At 39.2% G+C, this 13,241-nt stretch overlaps 1 protein-coding gene across 8 annotated transcripts in view; it reads left to right on the top strand.

The window, feature by feature from the left end:
• The window catches only part of syne1a (spectrin repeat containing, nuclear envelope 1a), a 145,469-nt gene that overhangs the window by 65,465 nt on the left and 66,763 nt on the right, over positions 1 to 13,241 (top strand). For 7 of the 8 annotated variants that reach the window (XM_028040635.1, XM_028040641.1, XM_028040637.1 and 4 more), the window contains 11 exons: positions 2,673 to 2,850; positions 4,683 to 4,865; positions 6,341 to 6,484; positions 7,645 to 7,800; positions 9,696 to 9,860; positions 10,009 to 10,181; positions 10,275 to 10,428; positions 10,529 to 10,672; positions 10,864 to 11,028; positions 11,736 to 12,053; positions 13,047 to 13,202. In XM_028040635.1, the coding sequence (XP_027896436.1) occupies positions 2,673 to 2,850; positions 4,683 to 4,865; positions 6,341 to 6,484; positions 7,645 to 7,800; positions 9,696 to 9,860; positions 10,009 to 10,181; positions 10,275 to 10,428; positions 10,529 to 10,672; positions 10,864 to 11,028; positions 11,736 to 12,053; positions 13,047 to 13,202 (1,936 nt within the window). The remainder of the gene's footprint in view (positions 1 to 2,672; positions 2,851 to 4,682; positions 4,866 to 6,340; positions 6,485 to 7,644; positions 7,801 to 9,695; positions 9,861 to 10,008; positions 10,182 to 10,274; positions 10,429 to 10,528; positions 10,673 to 10,863; positions 11,029 to 11,735; positions 12,054 to 13,046; positions 13,203 to 13,241) is intronic. The other variant, XM_028040640.1, reaches the window with a different exon arrangement.

Here is a 13,241-nt window from a genome sequence, read left to right on the forward strand (position 1 = left end):
GCCTCTTTTACACAAACCATCCCCACTGTCTGAGCCTTTCAAGTCTCCATCACACTATTAAAACTCAAGGTTGTTTCTGTGACCATTTAGGTGTTTGGCTTTTGTTTTTTTTATGTCTCCCTTTGGACACTTCTGTCTGGTTAAACAGCTGCCCACCTCTTCAGTTCGTCCCCTCCCTTTTAAGCCACTTCAATCTGCAGAAATTCAGTGATTTCTTCTTTTTTCTTGTTTTGTTGTCCTGCACATCATTGTTTGCAACCTGAATTAAACAGCACAACTCACCATTCCTATCAATGAATTAGGTTAAAAAAGGCAATACTGTTTTATCATGTTATTTATGGCTCTCTGTTTAACAGTGGTACAGACTTGTACAAAAAGTTTACTTGGATTTTTTTGATTTTTTTGTTTAGTTTTTTTAGCTCGTATTACAGCAAGTTAGTCTAAAATGAATCACTCGGACAATAAACAGTGACCTTATCAGTTTTTTAGCCAATTTATTAGATTTTATAGGTTCAAAACCAAGAAAGGTCTTTTTAAATAAAGACAATTCACAATCAAAACTTGCTTATTTACTTTTTTTTAGCCAGAGTCTTTCTATCTAAGAATTAAAGTTGATTTTAAGATAGTCCCCAAATGCAACTTACTAAATAAAGGTAACAGTTTCTTAGTATCTTCTTTTAGTTTGTAAATTTCCTTGTTTATGTCGAAAAGTTTTCTCCACAAGAATAATTAATTCTGACAAAGGGACTCAGGATTAAGTTTGCAGCTTTATATGTACGATATATGAACCTTGCTTTTATGTTTTACTTTGAAAACAGTTGATGGGAAAATAAGAAATAAATAGTAAAAATTACTGATACATTACAAAGCAAAATGAGACTGATCAAATAATGTAGTGGAGATAAAATGACCTTGTTTTTAACCAAGTTGTGGATAAAAACAAAATTTTACACCGTTTCATTGGTTCCGTCCTTTTATTTGCATGTTTGATCCACTTGATGTTAGGTGTTTCATTTGCGTGTTTCTTATGCTCTGAAAATGTTTTTTAAAAAAGGATCTTTAGACATGTTTCTGCTTCCACTGAGTATTTGTGTACTTGTACAACCAGGAATCCACTGAACTGAAACAACCCTTTAACTATTGAACATCCGTGTTGCATTTAATTAGTGTAGAAGCATATGCTATGTGAAGGATGTAACGCTCCAGCACTCCATCCTAACACATTTGATCAGAGTTTGTAATCAGGTAAGTCAGTCGCTCACTGAATTTTTTGGGACATTATGGAGAAAACTGTGAAATGATTATAACTACTCTGATTATTAGGGACTCAATGCAATATTGCTGCAATATTCTACCAAAAATATTGCAGCAAACTCCCCAATATCTGCACATGCGACACTGTGCAGATGTGCAGGTGTTCTGTCTGCAATTATTACTGAGAATCTCTCACCTACTTTGCACCGATTCTCTGACTACTTGGGAGCCCTAAGTGCATCCTTGATGATGTCAAGGCAAAAATAAACTATTCTGTCCTTAAGCAGTCGAACATTGAAGATTTTCCACCCAATACACAAAAGGTAGAGTGCCTCAAAATGGACACTCATACTTTATAGATCTGATAGAGTTTGATATTTCGACAATGTAACATTAGAACATGGAAAACATTGTGATAGCACCTTTATTTTAAAAACTCATTAGCTTAGAAGGTATAGCTAGAATAGAAAGACTGTCAGATATTAAAGCGAGTGAAACAACATTTGTTTCACTTGCAAAACATTTTTGTCATTTGTTTTGAAAATAAAGCTTAGTCTATTTGAAGGTACTGGTATTGTTCTTTATTCTAAACAATTTATTCCCTGTGTCTCAATTAGATTTTATTGCTTGAAACAAAAAACTGTCTTGCGTAAATTCTCAAAATGTTTAAATTTAACACATCCTGACGACTCAGATACTTCCAAGGTATTACAGGCGTTAAGGCAACATAATGAACTTGTTGGACTTAAAAGCAGAATGGTTCACTGTTCATATTAAAATTATCTTTCTCTTTCTTGAAGCCCTTTTATTCAACACAAGTTTTAAAATGACTTATTTATTTACAAAAAGGCATCCTATGCATGACATTTAAAGTGTGATTACTGTTTTGTTGTTTTTTGTTTGTGTTTTTTTTTATCAGTATTGGTGCGGTAAGAAATGAACAATAGACTAAAAAAAACCCTCAAGCTGTTATAAGTTCTTTTTTCTCACCTCTCAGCGTATCCTCCTCCATCTCACACGTTTCCTTACAGAAGCAGGCTGTCATGCTTCATTCTCCCCATCGTGTCACCCCTGTGAACTCTTGCCCCTGTCATATGTTGCCTCTCACCCCCCCCTCCCATGTGGTGCCCCTTTTCCACCATCCCCCATACAGTATTCCCCTCTTTGCCCCAGCGCTCATTCATTCCACTTCACCCACTTTGCCATTTTCTCCACCTGGATGTTTCTCACAACCAATCAAATGCTTGTCTTATATATAGTTAGAATAATATGAAAGGTACGCACACAGTCTTTATTTTGAGAGACATGTAGGAGGTAAACGGCAAGTTCTCTGAGTTTCTTATTTTTTTTTTGTTCGTTTCCCATGGAGATTGCAGCCTACGAGCAACAGATTAAGGATCTTTTTCTTTTCCTCTCAGTCTCAGCCTCCGTGCATCCAGGGAGTGTCAAAATAAGGAGCGCCTGTTGGAGCAGAGGTTCCGTGCAGCGCTGAGAGATTTCCAACAGTGGCTGGTCAATGCCAAAATCAGTACTGCCAAATGCTTTGATGTGCCACAGACTGTCACAGAGGTCTCCACTGCTCTGCAGAGAATCCAAGTAAGCAAATCAGGAAATACTGCAGTATTTTCTTGAGAATATGTGTACTCTATTGCCACTAACTCGTGCGTACAAAATATAAATGTATCACTTTGTTCAAATTATTTACTTATTTGTTTTTTTCTTGTCTGCATTTTGTGAAAGTGATAAGTTTAACACGGAGGACCTCAAAAAAGCAATAAAAGCAGTTGATCACAGTCAGAACAGAAAGAGACTGTTGCTACTTATTTGAAATGAATTATGCATATTTGATTATTTAAATATTCAACAACCTGTTTAATGCTGGCAGACTGCAGGACAGAAATTACTAGCATTACATCTTAAAGCTAAAAGAGAACATTACCATTTGGTATTATTGCAATGAACTAGCAATCAGCTTGAGTGAAGCAATGATGCTTTCACTTAATATCTATTGATATAAAAGTTAACCAAACATTGTGGTATCTGGCTGCATTAAATTAAAAAGCTGCTAGTGTTTTTCTCCAGTCTTTAGAGAAGATCAGAAACTTTGACAACCCAGTAAATGCATCGCTGCCAGGCATGAACTAGCGCTGTGTTTTATTCTCTTTCTCACAGAGTGGCTGCTTTAACATCTACAAAGAGAAGAATAATGATGTAATAAATGTGTAATCAATCCACTTTCAATAGGAGTTTCCTCACGAGATGACTGTTTGAATATCTTAACTTTAAACTGGCCTCTTGTGGGTTTATTGAACTTGTGGGACCTGCATTAGCTGCAAATAGTTAGAAATGGTCTAAAAAGAGATGAAGAAAAGCTACAGCAGATCTCTTTGCCATTGTAATTATATTTTTGTCTTTGTGTGAGATTTTGGAAGCCTCCATGGTTCTGGCTCAGACTCAGGTGCTTATCAGATAAGGTGGTCACCTCCACATCTCTGCAACCTGACAGTGAATTACCGCTCAGTCCGTTAAACACAAAAGCATCAAAGAAGTGAGGTTTCTATTTCTGCTGAGCTCTTGTTTGAAGACAGTAAGGACTCGATATTACCCCTTTGAGATGTTTTGTTTTTGTTCAGCGACTGGTTGTGATGCAGGAGTTATTTAATTAGCAGGCACATTGTCTCAGACTATCAACACAGCAAAGGGGCACCTTTAAAAGATTATTTTCGGCCTCCTGAATATCTAAAGAAGTACTTTAGAAGGTTTTCGTGCAGCTTTAAGGAAGAATATGGTGGATAGAGGAATACTGAATCAATCATGTTTTATTTATTATTGACTTGGTGAGGAATGTGGAACAATGTTTCCACATGGCTGACCTCCAGGAGGGTCGGCGTGGGAGGGGCGAGGGCATCCACTGTGTCATGCTTAATTGGTGTTGTACAGTTACACTAGCTGGCAGAGAATGGCGGTAAGTGTGGAAGACAGTAAATGAATGTTGAGCAGGCAGACAAAACAAAGAAAGGGAGCGATAAAGAGATAAAGACTTTCCGAGCCCGTGTTTGAAGAGGCTGGAGCCGTAGTCTCTGTAAGCGATGTGCTGACTGCACAGATGGTGGAGTGGTCCCTGCTGCGCTACTGTCATCAGCTCGGCTACGAGGGAGGGGTGTGTGCGGAGGCTGCGTGTGTGCCTTTGTATGCGTGTACATTGTCAGTGGGTAGCTATGTAAGAAACCAACATGTTTCAGGTTCACTGACTTTCCTTGTCTCTGATAGCATCCCTGGGCTGATGCAAGGAGAATTAGTAATGTCTTAAATATCAGGAAATATATACATACAATAAGTTATCATTGTCCCTTTTGTTCACTTACACGCCCTCATCCTTTTGTGTAAACAGTGACAGCTCCTTTGTCTTTGTTTGTGCGTCCCTTCAGGAGTACTTGAGTGACAGGGACAACGGCCAGGCCAGACTGAGTACAGTAGGAGCCAGCGGGGAGCTCCTGATGGCCGTCGTGTCCAAAGATAGAGTGGAGGGGATCAAGGCCAAGGTGGTTAACGCCCGGGAAGACTGGAAGAGTCTGATGAACAACCTGCAAATGAGGGAAGATGCTCTCAAGGTTGGTTTCATTTGGATGCCGTTTGCTTAGCTAAAGACTTCAATAAAAGAAAATGCGTTGCTCCATTGAAGTGAGTCCAGATCATCAGTGCCCATTTACTAAGATTCACAAGATGTACTAACTCAAAGTTTTGTGAAATAACAAATTTTTTTATTGTACTAAAGCTAAAATACTTGACCCACCTTTTATTTGTGTTTTTTTAGAGGATTTTATGTGATAGAACAACACAAAGTAGCGCATAAGAGTTTTCAAGATTATTTACAATAAAAATGTGATAATTGTTGTTTGCATTAGTATTCAACCCCCTTGGTCAATGCTTTGTATATCAACCTTTTACTGCAAATATAGCTACTTGTGTGTTGAGGTTTTTCTCTACAGCTTTGCACATTTGAAGACCCATTTTTTTACTTTTCTTCTCACCAAGCTAACTCAGACTCAGCCAGATTAGACAGAGAGAGTCTTGAACAACAATTTTCAAGTTGTCCCACAGACTCTCAATTAGACTTAGCTGTGAATATACTGGAATGAATAAAGTATATTCATTCCAGCTCATGAATATACTTTAACCCTTTCTGACCTAAGTTTCAAATCTCTGCCTGGATATTTTTTGCTTATTTTAATTGTGCGCAGTTCTTTAAATGTCCTGTCAGTAAATATATTTGCCCATTTATCCATAACAACTGGGAACTTTCACTATCTAGCAAGTTATTTTTGTAATTTACCGTCTATTAAAAGAGTGCCCCTTACAATAATTTCACTTCCTGCGATGGCGGGAGTAAAATTACTGTAATAACCCAATTTTGGCTGGACAGCAAAGTGTTTCTTTCAGAAACCATTGGAATTTTTCAGATAGCGCAAAGTGTGGCGGAAATATGGTGCTGCAAAATTGGCTGGATTGACGCTGATACACTCAATTTGGAAGGGTTGATCTCTTCAGTTCCTCCAGAATTGCACTGGTTCTCTTGGCTACCTTTTGAAATAAATGTTGTCTTTTTCTTCACTGTCAGTTTAGCTGATCAGGTACTTTTGAAATTGTGCAAAAACCTTTTTCATTTTCAGATTTAACAGTGCTCTGATAAATGCTCAAATTTTGGGTTTTGTTGTATGACTTGACCTCAGTTTACACTTCTCCACACCATTATCCTTGACCTGCCTGCTGTGTTTCTTGGTCTTCCTGATGCTGTTTGTTTACAAATGTTTTCTAACAAACCACAATATTCAAATTTGGGGACTTCTAATGGAAAGGTGTTACACTGAAAGCAGCTGAATGCAAATGCACGCCACACTTTTTAGTTATACTTGCTGAAGATTCTGAAAATATGTATCCCATTTCTGCTACTTCACAATCATGCACCACTGTGCTAGATTAGCACAGTGGTGCACAGTGGTGCAACAAAATTATTCTGCAACAAAATGCAGAATAATTAATATATTTAGTGTTGCGAGTCATGCCTGTGTTTGTGTTACATTTCCAGAACCTTCAGTCCCAGATGACGGAGTTTGAAGCCAGTGCTGAGCCTCTGCAGGACTGGCTCAACAGCACAGAGTCCAGAGTCCAGGAGAGCAGCGCCCGACTCCACGACCTTCCAACCAAGAAACACGAGCTCAGCAAACTGCAGGTATTTTGTAGCCAAAAGTCATTTTGACATGCTCCCTTGAATAATGCTCGTTCAGGTGTTACCGCTTTCAGAAAATTGCATTAACGTTATAATTGTTCTTGGATATTCATGAAGCCATATTTTAGTTTTGCATCATTTCATGGTCACTCCTGGAACAATTAATTTTGTATATCTTTAGGGCATTTTTAATTCAACTGCATTACACAGAGAGGGAGCTATTTATATTTCTCTTTCATGCTGCTATCACTGGTATTTTCTCATTTCCTGTTTTCATTTAAGCAAACCCTGTCATTACAACACAAAGTGAATATTAAGTAGGATAATAAATGGTTACCTCTCCATTAGATATGAATCCCTAAAGTACCAATTTGAAATCCTTGGGGAGCAGAGAAGGACCTAATTACATTTGTTGAGCGCCAGCGGATCAAAATAGAGCCGCATCTTGACACAATAGTCAGAGGAGAAGTCCAGAAATCTAATTAATTCCCCTTTCTGTCAGAGCTGAAGTGCTGCGTGGCTAAAAGACCTTTTTTCTAGGAGTGATAACAGTGTCTGGCAGACACAGGAGCAGAAAAGAGGCATGGAGCATCAAAGAGATAAACCTGACAACATAGGAAAAAATGTATCAAGCCCATCTCAAAGCTCTGTGCTTATCATTGTGGCTATTTTTGTATTTGTTCTGCTGCCGCTGTAGCACTTCCCATCGTTGCCTTTTGTGTGTCCCCGCCAGTAATTACATTTCTGCCCCCCTCGCAGCACCTGAAGTACAATACAATACAATACTAGAAGGCTTCGGTGTTTGTACCTGTGTTGGCAAAATCCTCTTTACCCTGTCGCTACTATACCTCCCACCTTCATATTATTTCCCTGCTCTGCACTGCGGTGTCCAAGTGAATAACAGTGTTTCAGTTTAAAAGTGAACATCTGGAGGAAAATATGCTGATTTTTGAATTTTGACGTTCTGCGAGGTCTTGTTTATTCTTTTCCCTCAACCCTGCATCCCTGCTCTCATGTTTCTGTCATAAAAAACATCTGTCATTTTCTGTGTTAATATTGCTTACAACTGACTATCCTTTCTTGTCTGTCACATTTAAACTTGCACTCCTAACATCACGTTGCTCCATCTCTCTTTTACCCCACCCTCCACTTGCTCTGTAAAGTCTGTGCTGGAGGAGATGGCCAGTAGAGAGGTAGAGCTCAGCAAGTTGAGGGATAAAGCTCATCATCTCTGGGAGGGACAAGCAGCTGGCAAGGGCTTCGTCCACAGAGTATCTCAGCTGTCAGCGCAGTACCTTTCCCTCAGCAACCTAACCAAGGTAACACTGCTTCTACTCTGCAGCTTTCTGACTCAAACCCACCAGCATGCCCTGCATCATTCATGCTCTGCTAGTAGCAACTATACAGCTGTCGGTCAAGTCATGCTTTTCTGTGTGTTTACTGTTGAATCGTGGATTATTCTTCAGCTATGCAGGAGAAATGTGTGATTTTTCTCGACGCATGAGAAAACATTAGACACACCAATCAAACATTTGTTGGTTAAGTTCCTAGCTACACTTTCTGTAAACCTTTAGCCTGCTAATACCAGTTCTGGTTGATTCTGATTTCTCTTTAGAACCTGAAATATAAGAAGATTGAAGAACAATATTAATGTTTTTTTCCTTGTCTTACTGCCTTGGGTGACCATTGAATATTTTTTAGGAGGTAGGGCGATGTCACACTATGTGTAAAGCAGAAAAAATAGGGTTTTACTATATCTTTCAAAGGGGAAATTATTGGACTCTATCTTATATAACAGGTTAGTACAGATAATATGGCTGTTTTAGTTTGTTGTCCCTTATTTTATTTTCACATTTCCAAAATGCTCAAAAAGATAAAAACACATAAAGTTTGCTTTATGCTGTTTAGCCTTTCTGTTATCTGCTGAAAGTCTTGCTCTCATTTTCTCACTGTCTGATGAGATCACATTTCTCAACACATTGTCCTGTCTAACATCTCTGTGCTTCTGCTGACTTTATTTTAAAACAAATATCCATTATTTTTTTCTAACCATGAAGTCTCTTGGAACACGAGGAGACTTTAGGTTTTATTGTGATGCCATGTCCTTTTTTAATCATGAAGTTGTGCTGCGATTTCTCTTTTACAATTCTACTAGATAGTGACACTTGATTAACTTTATTAATCACTGATGTCATCTTCAACAGATTCCAGACATTTCATTAAAGTGAATGCAAGCACATAACATTTTAATAAATGTACAAGTTTTGTGCTTTTCTGCCACACAATGATAATTATTTTTGATAGAATTTTCCTACTAGCATTTTATAAAAACCCACTAAATGTTGTGAAAAGCTGCCCAAACCTTTTGTTTTCCCAACCCGTTGTGTTCAAAAGTAGCCAATTTGAGTGGAATCCCATCCAGTCTAGCACCACTGAGAATGACTTGGTAATATGATGTGTTTACTGATTGAAACAATATTGGACTTTTGAGTTTCCAGCCAACCAGTCATCACTTAGGGCTCAAAATCAACCATTTTCAGTCCACATTAAAGTTCTTGATGCATTTCTATGAAAAATGGTCTCTAAAGAAATTTACCTGAGGACATGAATGTGTCTCACCTCTTAAAGGCCCTTGAGGCTGAAGCCTCATTGACATAAAAAGGCCATCGCTTTGTAGTTCACTGGTTCACTGTTAAAATGCTAGGGGTGAAATGCACTTCTGCTTTGAACCTGACCTTTTTGAGGCTTTCATTACGTCGGCCAGACTCTTGTGATTTATTTGAGTTATTGTGCTGCAAACATAACAGTGACCAAAAACCACTTACTCAACAACCATGAGAAAACCCCTGCAATGATGAATGAGTTTATTTACTTTGAGCTTCGCTAGAGTAGCTACTATTTTTATACCTTCTTCTCTGTCAGACATTGGAAGAAGGAATTCAGGAAAATAATTATAGCTTTCAATTTGCCTATTCTTCAGTTTCTTGGATGTTCAAAACATGCAGCGTATCACTGTAAACTTCAGTGTTTGCTGCATGATGAGGGGGGATGAGTGAGTCTCTGGAGACATCTCTTAGAGAAAACAAGGCTCATTTCAAACAAACAGAACAAGATGGAGACTTTTGATTGTGCACAGACTGTAATTCTCTGATCTCGCAGAACCAATAAAGGGTTTGAAGAGCGTGTTTACATTGTCGTACTCTCATATCTGCAGGATAAAGCCTCCAGGATTGAACGCATCGTTGGGGAGCATCATCTCTTCTCTCAGGGGCTTAAAGAGCTTCAGGACTGGGTGTGTGAAGCACAAAGGGTCATAAGTACCTGCAAATCCACAACTACGGTCAAGGGCATACTGGAGGACCGCATGTTGCAGCTTGAAGTAAGATGAGACATGATGGATGCGTTTCTCCCAGTACTGTAACCGAAACTTTCTGAAGACAGAAATAACATTGTATATTTCATATGTTATGTTGAAATATTGTACACTTTGGCAAGTTATTTTGCCTGTGTCTGTTCTCCATCTCTAGGCCTTACTTGCTGCCCGCCAGGAGCGGGAAATCCAGCTGAAAATGCTCTTAACCCGGGGAGAGGCGGTCCAGAGGAACACTTCAGCTGAGGGAGTCCCAGTGATTCGCAAACAGATCCAAGACCTGAAGGACTCGTGGGACTCTTTGCTTTCTGCCTCAATTCAGTGTAAAAGGTGAGCAAAATCCAGTTCATTGCATTCCTGTATGTTCTTATTCATACTTATTAGTTTGATATGTGTCTGCATTGCTGTGTTTAACTCTTACAGTCAGCTGGAAGGCTCTCTGTCACAGTGGACCAGCTATCAGGAAGATGTGGAGCAGTTTGTGCAGTGGATGGATCGAGTGGAAGAAACTCTGAGCGGCTCAGACAGACAGTACTCAGAGATGAGAGATAAAACCGCCAACCTGGGAAAAACAAAGGTATTTCATGCAAAGACTAGCCTCCCAAAGATTTTATGCATTTAAATATATACTCAAATCTTTTGAATGATTGCTTCACCTGTGTGTATTTATATTTTAGCTTCTCTACGAGGAGGTTTTGAGTCATAGCAGTCCTCTGGAGACCATCGCCACAAAAGGCTCCAACATGACAGAACATTGCACAACTCAGCAGGAGGTTCAACAGCTGCAGAGTAGATACAACACTCTAAAAGAAAATGCTAAGGTACCTACCGCCAACATCAGATTAGATTTCTCCTCTAAAAATATTTGAATATTTGAGTCAAATTTTTGCCTATTTTGTAATTCTTTTCCCACATATGTTTGACATTAGAGATTTAAAACACGTTGTGCAGAGCATTGGAGTTGGAAAAACCTGTTCTTACATTGATGTGTCTAACATCTGTGACCTTACAGAATGCTGTTAGTAAGGCCAAGGAGCTGGTTATGGTCCATCAGGAATATCAGCGAGGACTTCATGTGTTTGAAGACTGGCTGGAGCAGGAACAGGCATCTCTGGCTTTGCTGTCTCATCCAGAAGGAAACGTGGATACACTTGAAAAAACACTGCAGCAGCTTCAGGTCAGTAATTGTCTAAAAGTAGTGTATTGTGTGTGCAAGTTGAACATTAAAAGGGACTTGTTATGCAAAATTCACATTTTGCTCATTTTTATGCTTCCATTTGGGTCTCTACTGCTTCTATAAACAGCGCAAGTAGTTTTAAAAAAACACCCAGATGTTTTTTGGCAATAAGTTAATGATTTTGGTGTCTGAACAATGAGCCTACTGATTGTTGGTTCACATTTGATGGGCACTGTTACCTAGCAACACCAGTCAAGCCCAGCCCCATTACCTAGCAACCCAAGCTGAGCTTCAGCACATTTGGTTTGTTGGTTTTACCACTGTAAGCGCTGTACAATGGCTGCTGGAAATGACAAGTGTTTTGTTGTTGACTTATCATCCAGAAACCACTTACTGCATTTTTGCTGGTTGTGCAGGAGGCTCTACTTCTGCTTTTCAAAAATGTACAGTTGTATGACTGTCCAATGTGTTTACAGCCCATTTCACATGTGAATTTAAATATATAACTTATTTGTATTTAAAGTGACAGGCGGCCCTAAAACTGCTCAATATGAAAGGATCTCAAAATAGGTAAAACTGACCAAACTAAAATCTCATTATCTAGGGATTATTTTGTGCATTTTCCATCTTAACCTGTTCAAGGAAGAATAGGTCACTTTTAAAACACACCTTCCCTTAAAGTTTATTCATACATGTTTGCTTTCTAGAGCTTGCAGGAAAGCTGCTCAAAGGGTCAGTCTTTGCTGGCTTCGGTGCTGACCAGCAGAGAGAGAGTGATCCCCTGGGGCGTCCCGCAGATTGAAGACCGAGCTCTGGACACCGCAAAGCGAGAATGGGCATCCTACCAGAGCCGCTTGGAGGAGACACGGGCCCAGCTGCACTCTGCGCTGACGAGACTGAGGCAAATGGGTCACAGATTCCTGAACCTGGCTCAGTGGCTGGAGGACACGGAGAAGTTGGCAAGCATCAGAAACAACCGGAGGTCAGACAGAAACACCAAGCAGAGTCAGCTCAAGAAACTCCAGGTGAGAGAAAGAGATATCTTCTGACAATTTATTTAAAACTCCAGTTTGTGAAAAATTTAAGAAGATAAGGTCATATTTTAATCATTAAATTAAAGGGTGAGTATTAATGAAATACTAATCCCTCTTTTTAAACCTATTTGAGGAAAGAAATATGTCACCATGTATCATTTTCCCCTCCACTTCATAATTTTTCACTACTTTGTGTTGGTTTATAACACAATAAATTCTAATAAAATATTCCAAGTATGAATAGTTTAGACCAGGGGTGTCAAATTCCAGTCCTGCAACCTTTAGATGTGCCTCTGCTGCACCACACCTGAATAGAATAATTAGGTCATTAAGGCTCTGGAGAACTTATCTACACAAGGAGGAGGAAATTAAGCCACTTCATTCCAGTGTTTTGTACTTGTGGCACATCTAAAAACTGCAGGACACCGACCCTTGAGGACTGGAGTCTGACACTTGTGGTTTAGACCCTGAATGAAAAAGATCATCAGTAAGACCTATATATAAATAGGAATAACTTTAAATGAACCCCTAAGCAATTTTTGGCGTTGTGAGTTTGATTCAGATTTGCCTTTTGACTGACAGCCACACAAACTTGACTCCCAATTTACTCACTCACGGTGCATTCACTAGAGTATAAACGCCAAAGTTTTTTCCCCCTGTCAGAGAGAAAGCAATGAAGCATCTGCCACTTTGCACTGCTACACATAACTTATTTACATCCCAAATGAAACTACAGCATTTCTCTGCTTGGTCTCTTCTCCTGGAAAATTTTGTCTGAATCAAAATATCTGACAGATTCAATATTTTCTGAATCTGTTTTAAAACTAAACCTAAACAGATCTACCAGTGTTTTAATTAGATTTTTTTTTCCATCTTTGTTAGTCCTTTATTTCCAAATTTTAACAGGCAATTAAATAAAAGTTTCTCAAGGGATTTCAATCAATTTAATGAATATGGTTTGTTTATCTCTATCCTTGTTTTCAGGGGTATCTTGAGGCGGTTCTGGCGCGTCAGGGAGAAGTCGATGGCCTCTCATCTCTGGCCCAGCAGGTTCTGGAGGAAACCTACATTAGTAGTCGCATCAGTGTGACCGCCACCCAGCTGACAGCTCGCTACCACTCCCTTCTGCTCAGCATCCAGGTCTGACCCTCTCAGATGTTTGATACGTATTATTTCAAT

The sequence above is a fragment of the Xiphophorus couchianus genome, chromosome 15 (genome assembly GCF_001444195.1).
Source record: "Xiphophorus couchianus chromosome 15, X_couchianus-1.0, whole genome shotgun sequence".
NCBI classification, from domain to species: Eukaryota; Metazoa; Chordata; class Actinopteri; order Cyprinodontiformes; family Poeciliidae; genus Xiphophorus; species Xiphophorus couchianus.